We start from the raw sequence: 23,594 nt of genomic DNA, 5'->3' as shown, positions 1-23,594 counted from the left end.
TAATTCATACTTTTAAATCGTGTGTGTGTGTGCATGCGTGCGTGCAGCCTTTGTTCCTTGTTTCACTTCCACGTTGGCAATGTTAACGTATGTGTTTTCTCATGCCAATAAAGCCCTTTGAATTCAATTGAATTGAATTGCATGTTCCAGTCTGACCTGTAAAAGCCACTAGTGAAGTGAGTGTGGTCATTGACCCCTCCTCCCTCCCACCCACCTTGAGGTCTATGTCTGTGACCCACTTCATCACCCGGTGACATGTCCAAACAATGAGGTCCTGATCCTGCTGCTCACATTGAGCCCGGCGGGTCTGCAGGGCCTGTGGAAACACAACGCACAGATAACCACACCAGCATAAATATGGCAGAGGCCAAGGAAAACACTGAGCTGAGCCATGGATGGGCGGAGGATGTGTGTGGTCACTCAGACTGGACGCTGCAGGCAGCAGGCTTCTCTGTGTGCGCACAATGCACATCATGTGTGTGTGTGTGTGTGAGAGTGTGTGTGTGTGTGTGTTGTAACATTCAGTTGGCCTATGCAATGCCGGTTGGTACCACAAGGTGGTGCTTCCTTTTGTGTTTGCTGTTCTTCTGTGTGTGTACAATACACGTGATGTCACTTCCACTATACTCAGTCTCTGCTGGCACTCTACTATGTTCATGTTCATAACTAAATAATGTATATAAGTGCCATGAGCCTGGCTTCATAAGTTCATATGGTCGATGTTAACATTATTGGCTGCTAAATAAACCAGCTGTGTTGTATGCTGCTAGTCTTCTATTCCTGTTCCCAACAGTGTGTGAGGGCCACATACCCCCATAACTTCAGAAATAAACAATGTCCTGGTCCTCACTAGATAAATGGTTGATTTATAGTTAAAAAAAATGTTTTGAGTTATACACGCTTGCTTAATAAGGAAAATATTTAGGTTAGGGTTAGGAAAAGGCATTGAGAAGTTAAGAGTTATGCCTGCGTGTGTGTGACATGCGTGCGTGCGTGTGTGTCATGCTATTCGGACCTCTTTGTCAAAGTTGAGCGTCTGCAGCAGCTGGATGGCCAGCAGGAGGCTGGTCTGGTGGGACTGGTCACTGATGTCCAACAGTCTCTCCAGGTCTCTGCGGCTCAGGGAGTTCAGCACCCGGCCGTCCACCAGGTGAGTGTGGAAGGTCTGGGAGTACTGTGGCAGGCCCACGTCACTCAGCCATGTGTTGGCCACCCAGTGGTGGTCCATCTCTGACGCTTTTGACAGCCTAATAGTGGATGATTATAGTCCATTATTAGCCATAGTAGGGATTAATATTGATTGGAAATATGGACGTCTGTTCGACAGTGCAATGAATTTAGTCTGAGGAAATCAAGTACTTTAAGACTTAAGTAACCCATTGTAAACCTTATCTTCATTATAACAGAAACCTATACCAAATTAATAAACGGTAGGCAAGTTTGGTCATTTCAAACAAGATTTCAAAATGTATTTGTATGTTTTGTTTTATTGATGCTTGAACAATGGCTTCTACTTCAGCATGCTAGCTTTCCAGGGTGACAAAAGCTGTAGTTTCCATTCACTTGGTTTCCCCATCCATTATGTCATTGGTGGGCAGGTTTCTGAACTGTCCATTTCCCAACAACTTATGCGTGCCTGTATTTGTAGTTTTGTTGTGTTTGTTGTTTGTATTCGAGACGAGGAGAACGGTCAGTCACAGACTCATCCATCCTCACTCCTCAGCACACCACAATTAGGCCTATAGGGTTAACAATTATTTCAGACCTCACCCATGTCCTCCACCCTGAGTTAAGGGTTCTCCCCTAAGGCAGACACTTCAGAGTTCCCCAGTACAGATCAACCTCTTTAAGAACCCATTTGTCCATCAAAGTCTGTCCTAAATGACAGACTATAGACAGACCCTAACCCCGTAAACGATGTTTTTGATCTGAACTGTACACATGTACATTTTAGGATTATTCTGTGTTGATGGGACTGTCAGAACCTCAATTGAGGTTCAGAACAAGTACTGTTCTTAAAGGTAGGATAGGCTAAGTGATATCTTTTGGTTAAAACAAAAAGTTTTGGTTAATAAGTTAAAGCATTATTTTCTGATAATAATCATTGCTATTGAGTGTGGTCTCCCCATCTCTCAAAATCTTATGTTGGTTGCCAATTTCAGCCAATCAATTCAGGAGAGAGTACACATTTATCAGCTTCAATTTTAGTGTTCCAGTTTAAATTCCATCTACTCATTTGAGTCATTACGTCCAATTTAACTTATTTATCCTGTATCCTGCAATTCTCTCTTCTGATTAGATCAAATACATTTATGTTTATTAAAGAGCCGGAGAGACATGGAAACCCCTGTTACTGGACAAACACTAACAATCAGAATCAGAATATATCTATTTAACACTTTAATTTTAATGATAAAATATTACTTATTGTACTTTTACATTACCTGAGCATTTCCATTTTTTGATAATGTATACTTCTACTCCCAAATAAATAAAAAATATTGTGAAATGAGCCATTCTAGTACTTGTATTTTACTGTAAGTATATTTTGATGCCAATACTTTTATACCTTTACTCTAGTACTTTTTTCCTTTTGCCTTTAGTCCCCTCTGACCTCCCAGTTGACATGGTCTTCAAGGAGGAAGGTGCACACACGTGAGTAAAGGGTGATTTATACTTTTATAGATCTGGTGACAGATCTGGTGACAGATCTATAGGCTCAGAACTTGCAGATCTGCTAGTAGAACTGCTCAGTAGGTAGAGCACTCACCTTTGGGCCATCACAGGTTTGATCACCGGCAACTCAGCGTATGAGTAGTACAGCTTGGGTGTGGCAAGTTGTATGGCAGGTACTGGGAGCTGATAGTAGGTGTTGCACACTATCGCCCTACTCTAGTGCATTGCAATCTGGGAACCCATTCGGGAAAATAAATACAAAATAAAATAAAATAATATAATATAATAATAATTTGTTTTTCCTTTGTTTTTGTCTTTGAGGGCAGGAACTCAGTTTTGCTCGTCCCCTTTCTTAGTCCTCTTCCTTCTGGGTGCTTCTGTGTTTATTCCTACTAATAACATCACTACATGTTTTCGGGCAGTGGTGCTGACAGAGCAGAAGCCTTGAGAGATTAAGCGCATTGTAACGACGGGATAGACTCCCGCAATCTCCGACCAACTTATTTCCGGCACACAAGTGGAGTAAGCTGGCACTCACACTCGGTCCCCTCCGGCGCTCCTGTAATCCTCGATGGCCAGCCGGAGTTTCCTGTGGTGCAGGGGGTTGCTGATGCCCAGGCCCAGCTCCAGGTCCTCATCTTTAAGCCCCAGCAGCACCTGCACAGTATTATTCATCACATCATGTCACAGCACTTGTTCTGCCTCACAGACCAGCACACCTCCAAACACATGCACTGGGGCTAGAGACTAGAGAGAGGACGTAGAATACCACAGCTGGGTGCTGGGCTAAAATACTTTTAGTTCACAGATGGATTACTTGATGAAGATCCACAGGATCGAAACGTCAGACAAATAAATAAAAACGTATTTTTTGTATTTTAATCTCAACAATTCAATTTAAGCGTTTATATTCTTGTGCAACATTCTGTCATGCAAAAATAGTGAAACCATCAGATGTGACCCTCTGTGAACTAGTAGATCTGCTATTTGAATCTATAAATGCATAATCCTAACCCTGACCCCGACCTCTTTATCATGAGGCCTGGAGACACCTCACTAGACGTCAGTCTCTCCATTTTGTGATGTAAAAACTATGGTAAAAACTGCACACATACACATTCTTTGTTCCCCGTCACTGTACTATTGGCATTGGCATGCATTCATTGTGTACAGTACCTTGCCACTTTTGACGTTTTCCGAGTACATGGGCATTGCCATGACCAGCTCCAGCCAGGCTTGCACCGCTCCCGCCCGCCACAGCACCATGGGCGTGTTTCTAGTAAGCTCCGCCTGCTGGAGGCGGTCCAGCTGGTCCTCGCCATCAGACGGGCTCTGCTGTGTGAAGCTTGAGAATCTGTCACAGTCTGGATCGGTTCAGGGAGAGGTTTACGGCACGTGGCATAAAGGAAGGGTTTAGGACCAAAGGGACATAGAGATCAAAATGACTCATCTGGAGTCAGGTTATCATCGAACCGGTCGGTGCTCTGTCTCTAATATTGTCATTGTCGGGCAGAAACTTTAACTTTTGATGTTTTTTCCAAAAAAGAATGCCCTTCATTCATCATACAAGAATGCCACACAAAAGTAGTGAAAATAGAAGATCTACAAGCTCACAAGGCATTGTGAGCTATTTTCACTATTTAAAAACGTTTTTAAAATAATCATAAAAAAAGAACAAGGTTTCCACCCAATTGGAAAAACAATGTATTTAGCTTCAATAAAAACAAAAACTGAACTGAAACAGTTTTGTGTATTTACAAAACTACTAACTAGAATCATAGAGAAAATGTAAAAAAAAAAGAAATTCAAAAATCTTCATAAATAGCAGATTTTCAAGCCTGCGTGACGTTTTGTAGATCTGCTATTTTTCCGATCTTGAAAAACAAAACAAAAAACTAGGTAACCCTTAAAAATTAATCAAAACCAAACTGAAATTGAAAACAAGTAAAAATAAATAAAAAATAAACCTATAACCTTGTTATCTCTGTAGATAACCTATTTTTGTTGTGTGTCAAGTATAAATCACCCAAGATAGTATGTGCAACTATACTCAGGCACAATGAATGGTACACTGTCACATACATGTGGTATGCCTACATCAGAAATGAAGTGAAGGAAGTCAGTTGATGGCTATAGCCTCGTACTCAAGCTTATGATATAGCCAGTAGATGGAGCCAGAGTGTTTCTCTGGAGCCATTATGCATTTAAAAGCACCTTCTACTGTACAATGAATAGCAAAGAGATTATGTGGCTGAATAAAGTGAATATTTGATGAGCATGTAGAGATGTGTCAGTTCTCAGTACAGCATTGTGTTAATAAGTGAAGTTATGAATGAACCCCCAGTTCAGAAACAGAGACTCTGTTACTCACTGGTAGGTGCAGGGATACCGTCACAAATGGTGGGAGGGGAAGGAGAGACACGCTAGGCTAGGAACACAAGAACACATCACTCATGGAACACAATGCAGCGTCTATATTTAGTTGCTGGTTTTATTTTTAAAATATTTCATTTCAATCGTTATTCATTTTTGAAAATGATTAAACGTCCTGACCCAACTGCTTGCAGCAGCGGCAGCAAGACCATCTCATATGTGAAGTTTACCTCTTGTTCTATTTAAATAAAATACTTTAATAGATTTACTCTTTTTATGCAACATCTTCTAAATTACAAAACATTTAACAGAGAATTGTTTTAACCCCGAACGGGAGAAACAAGAGAGGGTTTTTTCTTTTACACAAAGCAAAACAACATCAACAACAAAAGGAAAAAAGGCCTGTGCATTCATAATGCAAACAAAGTAAAATTGATAACGGTGGAGTTGGAAAGGGATGATTAACCACTTGAACCCCAGCATCCATATTCTGGGATGTCAAAAATAGTCGAACTACAAGCAATCGGCTATTTTAGGCGAAGAGATTTGGTGTAGATGGCAGAAAAGTGGTCAAAGTACAGTCATGACTCTAATGACTGGTTCTCTAAAGGCCAGTCCACACCGGTGCAAATAGTCACAATGTGCAACCAGTTGCAAGAAATTGCAACGCTCTAGACTCACCATGTTGCAGACCAGTGCAATTTGGGGATAATGGTTGTTGCAGTTGCAACTAGTTGCGTAGGTGTGGACTGGGCCTAAGACTAGAGGGTTTAAGTGGTTAACAGTGGATGGTTGAGATTGTTAATTTGACTGGTGAATGAATGGGCTTTTTCTAACCAAAGCAACACTGGTGACCATGCAGGGTTTTTTAAAGCTACAATCCATGATGTTTTGTACTGAATAAAACATTATTCTGACCAATCTTTGATGGAGTATGTTAATAGAATATATAGTGCATCTGCAGGGGTTGGAGGTGGTCTCCCTACAATGTAAATGGAGACAGTTATACCCTGGTGATGGGTAGTTGGTTGACAATGTCAATAAAGTTATTTGAAGCACTTGATTGGAAATCAGAGATATCGTCACTGTCAGGCAGAAACCTTGAATCTTCATATTTCTTTCTTTTTGAGTGCAACCACTCCTACAACCAGCAATGTCCGTGTACCTGTGTGTAGTCATGAGCACGAGTGGTGTGCGCATGCGTGAAATTGAGTATGTGACTTATTAATACCAGTATGGCGCGCCAGAAACAGAGAGAGGGGTATTGCTGTGCCTGCTGCCTGCTAATATGAGAGAGAGAGAGAGAGAGAGAGAGAGAGGTGTGTGTGTGTGGGGGGGGGAATTGCACCACTCAGTTCACACGGGTGTGATCTTTTTGTAAATGAATGCCCACATTTTTTATTTTAGCTTCTTGAATAATTTCGGAAGTGAAAGTGATTAAGTGTGTGTCTAGTCTATAAATACTGAACCAATGAAAATTATTAACAAAGGCTTGTGACTAAATAATAACTTCACTGGGTCCATTGGAATACAGGTTCTCTATCCATTTTGGACATACAAGGTTTCCACCTGACAGTCATTGTAGTTCAGACATCACTGCAGTTGGCTCTCTTCATTAGGAAAGGACATAAAATACGGATTGTAGCTTTAGTGCAAATTCCCATGTCTCTTATTGGCACGTTAGATACAATTCAAAGACATAAGCAGTCTCACAAGGCTAGTGCTAATAGTGACTTAATGATAGACAGACAATTCTTTTTCAAAGATATACATCTCTTTTCTTTTCTTTTTACTTTGGCACTTGCACATTGTTTTGACAGCATTAGGAGGCAAGCCATTTGAGGTGTGCTTGATTGATTATGTATGATTAATTTTGGTTTGTAAATGCTCTTAAACGTTCGGAAGACAGAAGGTAAAGCGTCCATGTCATATTCTGGCGTCAGACGTTTTGCGAAAATAGGCAATCTGTCAAGCTTGTAAATTGCCTATTTTCAGCGAAGACATTTGGTGTAGTGGGGAAACAAGGTGGGGGTCGAATACAGACCCCTGGGGGAAGCCCAGTCAACAAAGTATGTAGGCTTTAAGTGGATAATTAAGAGTAACAGAAAGTATCACTGGCTTAAATGGAAAATCCAGCATGGTAGAATTGAAAAACACCTCTTGTCCCTTTTATCGCTTGTTTTAACGTGCAAATATTCTGATACAGATCCTGAGCCTGATAATGATATGACTACAATGCATGTCTTCCACATAACATGCAGTAAAGTACTGTACTGTTTTCCACCATGATTGGAGACGATGGGTGTGATGGGTGTAGGGTATTTTAGGGTAATAGTATTGATACTAGAATATCAATTTCACCTCATTACAGAAAACACCATCACTATTCCAAAGTAGGGCTGGGCAATTAACCAAAAATGTATCAATATTTAAAATCAATGACGACTTAATCTTGCTCATGTAGGTTAATTGAATAATCAAACGAATTGCCAAAAACATTTCTAATAGTTTTGTTTTTTAGAATGGACTAAATCGATTAGTCATATTACGACTTACCCTGTATTATACTTCGTTGTACAGTGATGGCATACAAAAATAGCGAAAATAGCTGACCTAAAGGGTCACAAGGCACTGTGATGTGATGCGATGTGAGCTTGTAAATCTGGTATTTTCACTATTTAGAAAAATATTAATTTATTAATGGCAATCGAGGGAAAAGTTTGCAATACTTGTGATAATGATTTAAAGTCATCGCCAGCCCTACGCTAAAGTTACTTACTTTTGGCCAGCTAAATACCAAACAATATCTATAATGGACATGGGGTTCCTGTGGTGTGACCGTTTTGTGGGAATATTAGAGATGGGTGAAATAAGCAACAACTGATGCAGGCTATACCTCGTCGTATGACAGCCGGTCTACAAGGTTGTGAACAGCGCTGCAAAGTAATTTTTTCTGTGAAGTCACTTGTAGATTGGTTGTGTAGTTGCTTATTATGTTGTTTAAATCAATGGTTCTCACTCATACTCATGTCAATTTAAAGGGGAATTCCACTCATTTTCAACATTTTGATGATACCATCAAGATGTACTTCACCATGTTAATGATTTTTTTCCCCCAGACCTCCAGTTCTAGGAAACAAAGAATGGGGGGGACTTTTTTATTATTATTTCCACACAACAGCTCTAAGGTATATTAATGACATAGTAAAATGTTGAAAATGAGTGGTATTCCCCTTTAATGTCCCCCAATGTAATATGAATTGTTAATGTATTTTACGTCGTACCTCCATCTGAAAATGTTTGTGCCACAGATCCCATACAAGATATATTGTAGTTAAAATGTTAAAAAAATATTCAAAATATTTCACATTTGTTTCAAGATTTCTTTTTAACAAAGCTACTTTCAAATCCTGTAGCTAATCAATTTGCAGTGTGTGTGTGTGTGTGTGTGTATGATCATCCGGCTGGGCCTATAGGGCTTGTTTTTGTAGACCTGGCTGCTTGTTTCTCTTGCAAATCTGGCAACACTGGCTGTGACCTCGTACATCGGCTGTCGCGCGATACCGCCGTACGACGAAGGGTAAATCAAGTATTAGGGAGGAAACGTGGGAAGGCATGATAAAAGCAACCGCAAAGTACAAACACTAGATGCACAATACCTCCTATTTACATATACACAGCAGTCCTTCAAGTCTCCAGTTATAAAAAAAAAGAAAACATTTAAGACAGTCGGAAGATAATACAGCATAGACATGTCCACACATCATCATAAACCCCATGTATATATTTATATGCATGTAAACATATATACATATGCATACATGTACATCTATAAATATATATCTAATTTACATTACATACATACGTTTTGGAGAATAATATACATTTTCTGGCGATAGTCTGTGTCAGGCCTTTGCTTGGGGGACACATGCGCTCATCTCGTCTTTTTCTCTCTCTCCCCACACGCACACATACACACACGCACTTTCCTCTGGATATCCACACACACACACACACGCACACACAGACGCGCACGGCATCACCAGTCAGCATCCTCCTCTATGTAATAATCAGGGGTGGATGTACCATCAAACAGACCAGGGTCCAGTGACTTGCGCTGTTTTCCCCGAGCAAACACCCGCGACAGGGATCCCAGGGTCATCTTCTCCTTCTTCTTCTTACGTTTCTGATCCTCCAAATCCTCCATGGACTGGATAATGCAGGCAATATGACGGGGAAAGGACGGGAAAGAGACATGTTTAATTTTAGTTGGAGAAAACTAGGGAGAAAACCAGTGGTGGAAAGTACATACAGTACTCAAGTACAGTACTTATGAGGTCCCTTTTATTTATTTATTTATTTGAAATTTCACTAGACTAGAGGATACTCTCTTGAGTTGCAGCAACTCTTCAAGGGGGTCCTCAAACCCTTCACTTGACTATTTCCATTTTTCAATACTTTATACTTCTACTACATCTCCACTACAACTATTTGAAAACTTTCCTTACAAGTTACACTGCAGATTTAGAATTGTTATTACAAAACATACATTAACCACTTTTTGTCTATACTTTATTCAAAAATAGCCGATGTACAAGCTCACAACACATCGCATCGCAATGCATTGTGATTGGCTATTTTTGAAAGAAGTTTGAACAGTGTCTCGTTTGTACTCGAGCTAATTTTTTAATACAGGCTTTTTACTTAACAGTTCTCTTACGTAACGGAATATGTTTACATACGTGGTAGGCTACCTTTACTTACAAAATCTCAGTACTTCGTCCACCACTGGAGAAAACGGCTCCACTCAACCCACTGTACAACTTACAGAATTTAAATCGCGAAAAAGCAACAAATGACCACGCCAAACAAACACCAGCATGCAGGCAGACTCACACCCACAACGGGCCAGACAGAGGGACGGACGGGACGGACGGACGGACGGACACAACAAGAAGACACGCGGGACGGGAGAGAAGACAAGGAGGGGGGGGGTGCGCGAGGGAGGACACACAGAGAATTGCGGAGGTGTGATTACTTGTTCGGGGGGAGGGGCAGGCAGCTCTTACATTGCAGAGGGAGTGCGTCCGGTGGCGAGGGGAGTTGATGTCGCTGGGCGTGGATGAGCGGTCGCCGTCGGCCGCCGACGCGTCGGATATGATGGAGGGCTGGCGAGAGTGGCAGGGGCTGATCCTGACCACGGCTGGAGATGGCACATATATGGACACAGACACACGTACACACACACCCGCACGCGTCCACACACACACACACACACAAACACACATCGAAAAGACACCCACGGTGAGCCAACAGAAACCATCTCGGGGAAACCCTCTGTTAGTGTGTTAATGTTGTGCGTCTGTAAAAGCAAGAAAGCAACGGCGAAGCGAGATGGAGACAGGGGGGGTGTCTGCGAGGGGAGTGGGGGGGGGGGGGGTTAGGGGGGTGTTGCAGGTTGCCTACCCTGTCTGTCTGTGGTGTGGGAGTGGTACAGGGTCTGCTGACTCTGGCGGATGGCGGCTGTGAGCGGTAGGTCGGCCTGCATCACCCACTCCTGGCTGCCGTTCATCACGGGTTCCGAGGGCATGGCCAGGGAGTGGCGCTTGGGCACATCCTTGGTGAGCGTGTGCAAAGACTGCTTTGCCTGGGAAACATGATACAAAGCAAAGAAGACATTAGTATTGAATTCGTAAAGGTCAGTCAGTGGTTCCAGATTGCTGTGCCTATAGAGTCCCGCCCCCTTTCATGACGACGCCAGGCCCAGGAAATGCATTTTTCCCATAGACATTTGAAAAAGTATTTATTTAAAGCGTCGTAAGAAGCCAACTCGAGTCGTGACAAATCATGACAACAAACACAATATTTTGGACCAACAACATTTTTGGTTACAACACAAAAAAAGTGTTGTAACCTGGCGTTCTTCTCTACTTTCTAATTCTTTGTTTGACCCAAAACATTGTGTTTAGTGTCATGATTTGTCACGACAAGAGTTGGCTTTGTCCGCGGCGTAAACATCTTTAAATAAATACTTTCTGGCCCAGGCCGTAGCGTAACGGTCTGGGCACCGGACTGGTAATCCAGTCGCAGTGTGCCGCGGGTTCGACTCCCGGACCCGACACGGCCTTTACTGCATGTCATCCCCCCATCTCTCTCCCGTTTCCTGTCAGCCTACTGTCTGTCCCTTCAAAAATCAATAAAAAAAAATATCTTAAAAAAAAAAAATAATAATAATACTTTCTGAAAAGTCTATGAGGAAAATGAGGGGGCGGGACTGCAAAGCTCTATAGGGTTAGGGGCGCAAAAAGTGTGAAAACCACTGCGTGAGGTAATAGGGTAATATACTTTGCTCTCAGTTCTTGCACAGGAGGTATTCCGAAGCCCGCTATTACGACGTATCGCCATTACGACTCGCCGCATTACTAACCCTGTCCCTAACCCTGTCCCTAACCCTAACCGCATGCGGAAGCCACATAGTCATGGAATGGCGGTACGTCGGAATGTCACTCTGTCCCCATGAGGACCAGAAATATCCCTGAGCAGGAAACCTGAGCAGTGAAGAACTGCACTGTGGATTGTGCTTTGCATTTAGTGCAGGTGTAAAATGAATTTTACGCTACTGTTGAGAAATTGCATTATTTTAAAATGATAAAATGGCGTGATCTACAAGCTACGAGCTTGTAGAACTGCTATTATTGAAAAATCTTGAAAATGAAAACTCATGATTTAGAAGACATTTAGTAGAATCTGGTCTCAGTCCTAAATGGCTTAAGATTGAGTGTGTGCAGAAGCTCTACATGTGACTGTGGGTAACTGCATGTGATGATGTACCATGGTGAGCTCAGCCTCCAGCTCTTTGATGCGGTTCTCCTTCATGTCCATGTGAGAGCGGAGGATGTTGGCCTGCTCCGTGGCTTCTTTCGTCTGCCTCCTCAGGTCCCACTTCTCCCTCTCCAGCATATCCTTCTCCTTGGCCAGCGCTTTCACCGCGTCCTCGCTCTCCTGAAAGAGATGCCCGCACGCACGCACGCACGCGCATCATTATAACGCTCATTGATGTTGACGATCGGATAAAACAGTCCATGGGGGTCAGTGCATGTGGTGCTTCCGGAATTAAGATTCGACAAATTAGGCTCGGAGGAGCCACTCTGGATTACGAGCTGTCTTTCCTTTTATCGTGAGGAGCAACAGGCTCAGCGGTGCCAGATGGGAAATGTTAAATTATCGCCCTGGAGTTGTAACCACTTGAACCCCTAGCAGCCATATTCTGGGGAACTCATTTCACAACATTTCACTTTGTGACACGTCGTGAACTTGTAGAGCTAGAAAAGAAATGTGTCTAGAGTGAAAGTCTAGAGGGAAAAAAGGAGTCCAAGCCCGGGCACCTAGCCTAACAGCATGTCGCGGGTTCAAATCCTGATCCCAACAACCGATTCTGCATGTCACTCCCTGTCTCTTTCTCCCCATTTCCTGTCAATCTACTGTATCTGTATACTATTAATACAGGTAGAAAAAGACAAAAAAATATCTTTAAAAAATCAGTCCAAGTACGGTTGTTTTTATTTAATTAGGCATTTTGTATTGTGACAATTAACATTATCGTATTTTAAAGAAAACTATCGTACACAGCCAAAAGAAGATAAATCAAGTGTAAATATGTGTAAGAAACAACCTTGATTGACTACTTGAGGAAAACGCACGACTTACGCTGCATGGAAGCAAGCAAATAAAACCCTGGGACTGGAATGGAATGATGCAACCTGTGTTTTTAATGATTCCAAGTACAGATATAACGGTAGGATCAGATTTACTTTTGGTGTATCGTCATTAATGTTTACAAACAAACAATATCAGCTTGCACGGCGTTTCCAACTTACAACAACACATGACAAAGCTTAGTGTTGATCAGGATGTTGAGGTTTCAGTACCCAGAGAGTTATTGCGTGGGTCAAATACAGGCTCCCTCTGCCAAATCAAAATAAGCTAATTGAATAGATTTGTGCTGAAGAGAAAGATTTCACAACAAACCGGTACATTTTGGTAAATAATCGTAACTGAAGCAAATGATTGTTACCTTTCGGTGCTGGTCGTAGTTCCGTATAAAGTCTCGCAGCTGCTCTTCTCTACTCTCCAGTGTCGTGTACAGCTGCTGCATCTGACTCACTAAGTCCGACTTCTCCACTTTTAGCCGCTTGCGGTCTGCTTTCATAGCTGCAACACAAGAGTAAAGACATTAAAAGCAGGATTGTGTCTAAGTCTAAGCATTCAGAACAATAAAGAAAGATATTGGGCTTCAACAGGGCCTTTGACTAAAAATGACAGTAGTTACAACTGATGGCCACAGGGTGGCACAATGTCTTCTATCAACGCAGCTAGCAGCTGTGGATGATTGTTTTTCCCAAAGCTGCAGCCCAGATTGAATGATGTAACTCATCACCTTTGAAGGTTAATTGTCATTGAGTGGCATTACGTTATGCACTGTGGTGGACAATGTACTCAACCCCAGTAGTGAAAGTGTAGATACCTCTTGTCAAATGTGACTCAACTACAAGTGGAAGTTGCTCTATACTTACATTTAAAAATAGTAGCCTACATGCTTTTTTAAATAAATTACTTAAGTATGCAAATTACAAATTACAAAGTACATTTTCTTTTTAATATCAGCTTTATGTTACTGTATAAAAATGTAGACCCCCCCCCCAATAAAGAAGAAGAAGAAGAATAAAAAAATTAAAATATCAGATCTACAAGCTCACAACACTCATCACAATGTGTTTGTAGATTGGCTATTTTCACATTTGAAAAAGGGCTTAGGTAGTTCATTCATAATGTAATGTCAGAAGTATCCAAAAACACATATACTCAAGAAAAGTGCAGTATAATTTACTTAAGTACAGTAGTAGAGTAGTACTATTACAGTAGGTCTTGGTGAGTTTTCCCTAATCTCACCCAGGTCTGTTTTGTGCCGATCGGCATGCAGAACACATTTTAGCCATTAGTCGCACACACAAAAAGAGAGAGAGAGCGAGAGAAAGATACAGCAGAAATGACGCAATGAGATGTCACAAGTGAAAATAATAGTGTGTGTGTTGAATTCTCAAGGAACCTGTACTTTTCATGAGGACAAACATATGTGTCACTCATTATGCATTCCACATGGAGACGTTGATCTGCCACCAGCCACCTCAGTCAACATCCAACATCCAAAACCTGTTTTTCAACAGGTTGCACAACACAGAGCCTTGACAGTAGAAGCACAGTATCTGCCCAGGGACTGTGGGCGCCATCTTGTGCGGCGCCTTACCCCCTTATGCCTGAACTTATTTGGCAATTTGCACTACTTTGAAAAACAAATTATTTAAAATAGTGAAAATAGCCTGTAGATCGGCTATTTTAATTATTTAAAATGTTTTCAAAATAGTAAAAGAATCAAGGCACTGCGTAAGATAGGGCCCTCTCTCTCTCTGTGTGTGTGTGTGTGTGTGTGTGTGTGTGTGTGTGTGTGTGTGTGTGTGTGTGTGTGTGTGTGTGTGTGTGTGTGTGTGTGTGTGTGTGTGTGTGTGTGTGTGTGTGTGTGTGTGTGTGTGTGTGTGTGTGTGTGTGCGTGCGTGCGTGCGTGCGTGCGTGCGTGCGTGCGTGCGTGCGTGCGTGCGTGCGTGCGTGCGTGCGTGCGTGCGTGCGTGCGTGCGTGCGTGTGTGTGTGTGTGCGTGCGCACGTGTGCGCGTGCTTGTGCATGCAAATTAGGTATTTGTAAATTTTCTGAAACCTTATACTCCACAAAATACTTTGAGGGAAATATAATGTATTACTATTCTTGGCAAAACAACTACTGTAACTGCCACATTCTGCCAGACCACTTTATTAGCAGACAATAGACATCTGCGAGGAAAAGCCTCCAATGTCATCCTTTATGGATCTCAAATGAAATGACAATAAACCTCCAGGTTACTTGGCAGCACATGGAGCATGACGCAACTCATTTGAGAGACTGAATGGCGACTGGCGGCTGATCCCCCTCTGTCACACACACAGTACATCTACACAGACCAGACGATTATGTCCATTTTACGTCATTTCTGGGACAGATTTTGATTGTATCTGCTGGACAGAGATAAAGTCCAACATCTTTTACAGGTCCACACACGCTGTTACATCTTTCTGATTGAACTGGCTGTCTGCTTCCCTCAGGAAGAAAACTCCACTCAGAGGCCAATATTTCACTTCTTGAGTCACCGTGATGACTGATTTGTACTTGGTTAGGTGTCGTGTCCTACACCAAAGACAGCAGGTTCAATGCAATTCAATGCAATGCAAATGCCAAATCACAACGAATTGTCTCAGGACACAGTACACACGGTATAGAGCAGACGTTTGGTCCGGGGTCCCAAGCTAGCCTGGAAACTACCACAGGAAAAAAAATGCCCTGGGTGGATTGGTGTAATTATAACTCCTCAGTTATAATTACATTTCGCTCACCCCAGAGTTGTGGGTGACCAATCAGAGCCCACTATTCAAAGTGAGACTTCTTTTTTTGCTGTGACGTTGGAATGTGTTTGTATTAACAGGTTAACTGCGGACCATTTACGGCCGTCTTTTAGGCTAGACTGCCTAAGTTTAAAGTTACCTTTGAACAGCCACTGCACCGACCACTGAGTTGCTTGTCATGGAAATCCACTTTAAAACGGTGTAATCGCTTGTTGTAGTGTTGAAAAATATTCCAAAGTGCCGACCACAACAACAGAACGGAGCAGGAAGCGCTCAGCACCGTTCCACCCCCTCCATTGTAATGAATAGGGACTCAATTTCCCTTTGCACGCCGGAGCAACAGACCTTTTTGCGATGACGTCGTCAAAGCGCGTCTCATATCTCATTTTGTCTGGTGGATTGCCCGTATATAGCTTCAAACTGATTAAAAACGTGGATTAAACGATGAAAACATCAATCGGGCAACTCGCGAATCGTAGGGAAAGTGTTCCTACAATGAATTAACTTGAGCAACTCGGGTTTAGTAGTCAAAGTCTTAACCACCCTTGGAAATAAATATTCCACACCGAAGTTCCAGACTAATATCTACACAGACAGTGATATTAGTCTGGCCATGCCAGGCTAGTTCCAAGCTAATTATTGACAGTTAGAAACCAGTGCACACTCTCAGAGTCTATGGGGGGGGGGGGTGACCCTGACCTTGTAGGGCCTCCTTGGCTCTGTCCAGCTCCTGCTCCTTGTCGCTCAGGTGGACACGCAGCTCGGTGGCAGAGAGCAGGTTGGTGGAGCAGCCTCCTCCTCCCTGGCTCTCCTCCAGGTCTTTACTCAACATGTCCTTCATCTGCCTCAGCAGGTGCACCTCCTCCTGGAGCTGGGCCACCTCCTCACGCAGCAGCACTGAGGAGCAGAGAGAGAGAGAGAGAAACATTTTGTTATGACATGTATTCTCCTTGTATGATATGCTATTAATGCCATGGCAATATGCGCTCGTTGTGTCAATAAAGCAACTTTGTGCGCGGGTTCAGGTGGCCAAGTCATACACCGTGACGTATGTGGAAGTGCCGTTCATGCCTGTGCATTCTGGCCGTGATACGTGATCACTGACTTCACCTCTGCGTTTTCAACCAAGCTCTGTGGCTGTTCAACTACTGGCTACTTACAGCGGGGCTTTCTGAGAACTGTGGTGAGCACGGAACGCTCGCTCTCCCTTTAGTTTACCTACCTCTCTCTATCCTTACTTTACTCCCCCTGCCCTCTCTCTCTCACAAAAATATAATGTATTACTATTCTTGGCAAAACAACCATTGTAACTGCCACATACTGCCAGACCATTTCAATAGCAGACAATAGACACCGCACATCGGCGAGGAAAAGCCTCCAATGTCATCCTTTATGGATCTCAAATGAAATGACAATAAACCTCCAGGTTACTTGGCAGCACATGGAGCATGACGCAACTCATTTGAGAGACTGAATGGCGACTGGCGGCTGATCCCCCTCTGTCAAACACACAGTACATCTACACAGACCAGACGATTATGTCCATTTTACGTCATTTCTGGGAAACACAAGGCAGATTTAGATTCTATCTGCTGGACAGAGATAAAGTCCAACATCTTTTACAGGTCCACACACGCTGCTACATCTTTCTGATTGAACTGGCTGTCTGCTAACCTGACTCTGCCAGATGGGGGCGGTATTGGGTAACCCAAAACACAGCAACCATCTGGGATCTCTCAGGGAGTTGAGCTAACACCGAACCGCTCCGTGGTTCGAACCAATCAGCGTGAGCTAAGGGCGGGATATGTGCGAAACCGGATGTGAAGCTATATAGACACGTCAATATGATTGGTTGTGTTTGCACGCCCACACGGTGATAGACAGACGGTCCCATCCAATCATCTACCAAGTATCTTGAAAAAAAGGAACAGCCCCGTCATCGAATCTGCTTCCGAGATCCCAGATCCCAATAAGCTGTGAAACAAATTTGTGTAGCAAGCTTCTTGGATCTGGCAGCGTCAGGTTAGCTGTCTGCTTCCCTCAGGAAGAAAATTCCACTCAGAGGCCAATATTTCACTTCATGAGTCACTCTGATGACTTGGTTGGGTGTCGTGTCCTACACCAAACATAATGCAATTCAATGCAATTCAATGCAATGCAATTCTCTATCCTTACTTTACTCCCCCTCCCCTCTCTCTCTCACAACTTGCACAGCACGGAAACAACATGGTCAGTGGCAAAAAAACACATCGCTGTCTGCCTTCGTTCAAAATGTATGGTTTTGGCCTAGGCCGGCCGAGCGGTCCAGGCTGGTAATCCAGCCTGACAGCGTGTTGCAGGTTCAAGCCCCGATCCCGCAGACCTTTGCTGCGTGCTGAATACAAGCTCTGAGCTTGTAGGTCTGCTATCTTCACTACTTTTGTGCGACACTCTTGTATGAAGAAGTAGGTCATTAATGTACTGAGAAGAAACAAGTTGAAATATGAAGATAGGAGGTTTTTGCCGAACAGCAACAATATTTTAATTTGAGAGAGAAAACCTTTATTTAACCAGGAAGTCAAATTGAGATTAAAAACATATTTTAAAAGTGAGACCTAGCCTGGGGGAGAGAGTGAGAGAGACAGAGGAATGGAGGAACTACAAAAGAGGAATGGGGAAGTGAAGGAAGGGTGTAAGTAAGGAGGGGTTGATGAGCCTATGAAATCAGAGGAAAGGGAATGTTCGGATGGAAAGAAACCAACAGAAAGAGGGAGAAAGAGAGGTGAAAAAGAGGAAGTCCAAAAAGCAGCAGAGAGAAGATGCTGGAAGCTTGTCATGTTAATACAGCGAGACAAAACAGCAAAGGAACAGAGAGGAAGGGTGTGATTATGAAACATAATGACAACAATTAGACTAAACGTACACCCAATTTCTTCTGCAAGACACAAAAAAAAGACTCACACACAATGAATGCACACAGAGTGGCTGTAGCCACGGGTGTTCGAGAGGCACGGACAAACGAAGAATGACAGACAAGACTGAAACTGACAGAGCTACAGGGCAAGCGAGAGAAAAGCAGCTTGATGAGACTCAAATACATATGGGCGACACAGTCTTGAGTCATGATCCTGAGCCACTCGCTCTCCATCTCTAAAGTCTGAGTGAGAGCCTCCTAACCCTCGGGGAACAGCCTGAAAAACAGCAGCAGGGAACTATAGGAACGGCCCGCAGAAACTCTGAAAACGGTGACGTGGACAGACATAGTTGACTAACGCATGCCACGTATTCACATATTCACAGATTGTATTTTAGGCCAGTAAAGGAAGTATTACAATGGCAACAGAGAAACATCTGTCAACATCTGTCATTATGGTTTATAGTGTGGCTGTGTAGAAATGTATAGGTCTATCGTGGTTGGTTACAGAAGAATGCACAGTTCTTTTTTGGATGACCATGGACAAAAGACATGCAAACTATGCTATACTTACTATCTGCAGTCCCTGGTACCAAATTCACAGCTGGGTTATTTAGAATCTTGTGTTTTTAATTAGTTTTAGTTTCCTTTCCATTTCCATTTGAGGTTTAATTAATTGATTGCACATCATAGTTTTACAACCGTTTCATTTTTAGCTTAGAGGAGAAGAGAATTTAGCTCACTGGAGGTGTGCGTACGTAGCCTATGATGGGTTTGTGTCCGTATGCCTGTCTATGCTTGCAAGTGAAACTATGTATGCAAATGACAATTAGAATGCATGCTTGCATGCAAAGTTATGCACAAATCTATGTGCATGTGTCTGCGTGTATTTGCATGTGTCTACGCTCGCTTGCGTGTGTGTGTGTGTGCGTGTGAGTGAGAGTGGGCCTCCCAAGGACTGCAGCCTAGCCAGACAGTGCAGGGCTGCAGCGGTACCGATAAGAGTGGAAGAGACAGTCCATCGCTCTCTGTCAACTCAGGACTGCGGAGACACGTTGGGCAGCTCTGCATCGCACGTCGCAAAAGGAGTTTGTCTCCCTGAGAGAGCAATCTTTCACTGCCGCCTTGCCACCCAAATCCTCTTATTCCTCCGTTTACCTATAGGCTTTCCTTATACTGTACGTACAGTATGTGGCGCGGGCAGCCATATAGCTGCTTGCCTTTGATCACTCTCTAGGGGCCGAGAGGGATGGAAGTATGCATTCTAACACTGCTTTGAGTGCTTTACCATACGGTCATCTTCAGATCTGTAAATACTAAATAGGCTCTTTGGATTAACTTTGCTGTGATTTATTTGTCATCGTGAGCAGTTGCTGCACAGAATGAGACAACTTGAGGCGCATTCAGCTTGCTTATTCTATTTAGTATTGTGTAGTAGCACGTATTTTGCCGGGTGTATATTCCAAGTATTCGGTTGCTGTTTTCAACTGTTATCTTTCATATTTGGTAGTCAAGTCACTACAGCAGTGACAAAAGAGTGTGTCATCTTTCAGATTCAGCGAGCATGGAGAGTAATTTAGAGAATCAATCAGTAATTCCCTCAAAAACACCTTCCCTCCCTTCCCATCGATCCAAAGTCCTATCATTACCATCCCACACACACGTAAACACTTTCAGCTGAAACAGAATAATGGCCCTCCACTTTTAGGCTCTCAGTCGGCCTCCGGGTCTGGTTGAATACAAGGCGTCTCCGGGAATGGTCTTTATACTGTGTGGAACAGCCTGCAGTGATATTACAGCTCTTCGAAATTACTACGACACATTTCTTGAAACCTTCAGCCATTTTCTCAACACAAAACCAAGTATCTTCAAGCTACAGTCTTCTGTCAAAATCAAGCAATCACCTCAAAACCATTTTATCTTTCAGATCATACACAGCCAGTTAATTTAAAACAGTTACAGAATGGTCTTTTCCCCCCCCTTTTCTTTGCAAATGTTTGCAATTATATATATATATATATATATATTCAGCCCTTGCATAAAAATACAAAGAAAACCTTAACCGAAAATCACATTAAAAGAATGTTAAAAAAAGAGTCAACTAGAAAAAGTGGGCACAGGTCTCCACCAGGAGGATAGGACTGTGTGTGATGTTTGGCAAAATGTTTAGTAATATAAACATGTTTTTTTGTTTGTTTGTTTTTTGCAACAATTTACTTCATTTTGTTGAGGAAATGCAGAGCCAGATCACTCATAGCCTCTCTGAGGATAGAATTCTGGATCAGCAGGACATGTGCAGCATTTTGAACGAAACGGGCCACTCCTGAAAACTTTGGAAGGAAATGTTAGCCAATCAGTGTAGAATCTGAGAAAGCCAACAGACTCGTCTTGATCACATGACTACAGAGACCATGTGTACCGATTTGCGTGAGATTTGGATGAAATCTGTGCGACTATAACATAAGCAATGTGTTTTGCCGACATCGGCCTCATGGTGGTGCTATAACCGGCAGATGTGGAGGGATGCAGGGACAATGTTTTTTCATGGCCTCTAGGGAGTGCGCATACATAAGTTGTATACAGATCGATGCAGTTATAGCTAAAAACAGGAATTGGCCTGTTATAGCGCCACCATGAGGCTGATTTGGAAAAAAATGTGTGTGTGATGTATGTACGTGCCTGGCCCTTTAGGAGACCAGAAGTAGGCTGTGAGTCGGTTTATTTCAATATAATATTATGAAGACAGATTCTGGTCACTGAAGTAAATACTGGAGCCACATAATTATGTTCGTAACATTTTTATATTAAAATCAGGACAAATCAGGAGGGAATTAGACACATCAGGAGGGAATTATCTTTGTCTGAGAACTGTCTGTGTCAGCAACCTGAAACCATAATGATCATTGGACGTTTGTGAGGTCTGATCGCACCCATGGAATTGTGGACCATTTTGTACTAGTGGTGATGCGTCTGGTTGGCTATCTTGGTAATAATGTATTATAAAGGATCTTTCACCGTAATCTGCCCATCTGGTTTGACCACATCATTAGAAACAATTGTGTGAACAATGAGAAGAGTTTTACAGAAATTAATAAGAATTGCAAATTGTGACAAATGGGTTTAGGCCGCTATACTTTTGTTTTAGAGAATGGGGTTTAGTGTTTTAGCCATCCTGAAAAACTGTTAAGTGAGTGTACCAAGTAAGACATTTTGTTTAAAAGTGTTAAATAGCTTAATGCAAGGCTATCGCTCCTCAATCCGTTCTCTAGATATATTATAGCTCTATGGGATAGACATGTGAAAATGGAAGTGGAATGGAGAGAAAAAAAACTAATTGGAAACTGGAACACAATATATTTGAAGCTATACAGTACATATTTTATGTTCAGACAAATTCTACGCTACTATACAAAATCTCAAGACAATATGCTGTTACACATGCCATCTGTAAAGCCATACAATGCTACACAGCAGTGTCATTATCCAGCCTCCCTCTGCTGGCTTTGCACACGCAGAAAAATAAAAGTGCCAACTGGAACTGAAACTGATTCTTCAGCGTGACGCTATAGAGAACCTTTCAGACCAAAAATCTCTTCTTTTAATGATTCGGCGGTGTGGTGGTGTCGCCCAGGGGTCCCATTGGTCCACTCCTTTATCTCTTTTCCAAAAATAGCAGATCTATTATATGGTGTTTTCACCAAATGTTCGCTTGTGAAAACAAGCCCAAAATTGGGATGCAAGGGTCTAAAGTGTTTAAAGATGCCTCATAGAACTATCAAAAAATTGTCTTTGACAAAACAGGTTCTCTAGAACATAGAAACATGAAGAGCCATAAATAATAAAATGGTTCTTTAGTCGGTGACAGTTATAGTTTTAGGAGCCATATCGCCTTTTAAAGAACTATTTGAGAAACATCTTCTCCACACTCTGTAACAGTCCATTCAATCATCTTCTCAACCCAACCTCATACTACTGCAGCGCTGCTAGCCATGGACCAGACCATCACCATCGCATCACTATTACTGATTATTTCAAGGACGCACGCACGCACGCACATGCACACGCACACACAGACACACAGACAGACACACACACAGACACAGACACAGACACAGACACAGACACACACACACACACACACACACACACACACACACACACACACACACACACACACACACACACACACACACACACACACACACACACACACACACACACACACACACACACACACAACCTTTACTTATACTTACTGTAATGGTCCCCTTACAGATATACCGGTATCTTAACAGTGTGAAGCTATAACGATATGTATGCAGGAGAACTACAGACTACACCACATCATATGAATACGTGTCTCATGTAGATTCAAAATGCATAACAATGAATAATTCACATCTGTCTTCAATATTAAAGCATTATAAATTCAACAAGCTATGTCCCCACAGTTTGACTTGCAGCGGATTAGCCGCATTAGGAATAAGGCAATGGCAAATGATAAAGCGAACTGTGACCATTAAATAAATCTATCTTAAATATGTGCATCAATTTACTTTTCCCATCTCCTAAGCCTCACCATTGCTTGGTGCCTGAGAAGTACACGTTTCAGAAATTATTGACCTCAAAGGACTATTTAACATAACAATTTACATACTCTGGTATTGTAGACGCTTAACAGAGAAAACGACGGTGTCAAAAACAGCTGATCTACAAGCTCACAATGTGTCAGACACACGGACACCGCTGTACGTCAAAGACTAAATCAGGCTTCAGAGTAGGGCAGGGCGACAAGACTTCAAATCAATATCACGATTATTTGAATTCCTTTGCCTCGATTACAATTAATGAATGCCATTAAAAAATGAAAAGTGCGCCAACATTGCACAAGCCTCCAGGAAGAAACCCTAAATACAAAGGGAAGACATGCACATGCACAACAACACCACTAATGAAGTACCGTCACCTCATAAACACATGAAAAACTGGAAAAGAATACAAAAATCACGCCACTCCATCTTTAATCAGACTAATGACTTTAGTCGATTGTGCAAAATATATTAGAATTTTCCGTGTTGATTGGACAATAGGCTACTGTATATAGCCTACTGTAAGACAATGGCTACTGTATATAGCCTACTGTAAGACAATAAATAGGCTACTGTA

At 42.4% G+C, this 23,594-nt stretch overlaps 1 protein-coding gene across 2 annotated transcripts in view; it reads right to left on the bottom strand.

Moving 5' to 3' along the window:
• Window positions 1-6,421: 6,421 nt before the first annotated feature.
• Window positions 6,422-23,594, bottom strand: part of kaznb (kazrin, periplakin interacting protein b) — a 167,579-nt gene continuing 150,406 nt past the window's right edge. Inside the window, exons 5-10 of one of the 2 annotated variants that reach the window (XM_083772130.1) lie at window positions 16,235-16,432; window positions 13,124-13,260; window positions 11,881-12,051; window positions 10,516-10,696; window positions 10,119-10,252; window positions 6,422-9,259 (exon numbers count right to left, since the gene is read on the bottom strand). In XM_083772130.1, the coding sequence (XP_083628256.1) occupies window positions 9,089-9,259; window positions 10,119-10,252; window positions 10,516-10,696; window positions 11,881-12,051; window positions 13,124-13,260; window positions 16,235-16,432 (992 nt within the window). In that variant the 3' untranslated portion in view covers window positions 6,422-9,088. The remainder of the gene's footprint in view (window positions 9,260-10,118; window positions 10,253-10,515; window positions 10,697-11,880; window positions 12,052-13,123; window positions 13,261-16,234; window positions 16,433-23,594) is intronic. The other variant, XM_083772131.1, reaches the window with a different exon arrangement.

Source organism: Protomyctophum parallelum, assembly GCF_964188405.1.
Source record: "Protomyctophum parallelum genome assembly, chromosome: 8".
Taxonomy (NCBI): Eukaryota; Metazoa; Chordata; class Actinopteri; order Myctophiformes; family Myctophidae; genus Protomyctophum; species Protomyctophum parallelum.
Note: the sequence above shows the minus strand (reverse complement) of the source record. Positions and strands in the feature narration are given on the sequence as shown.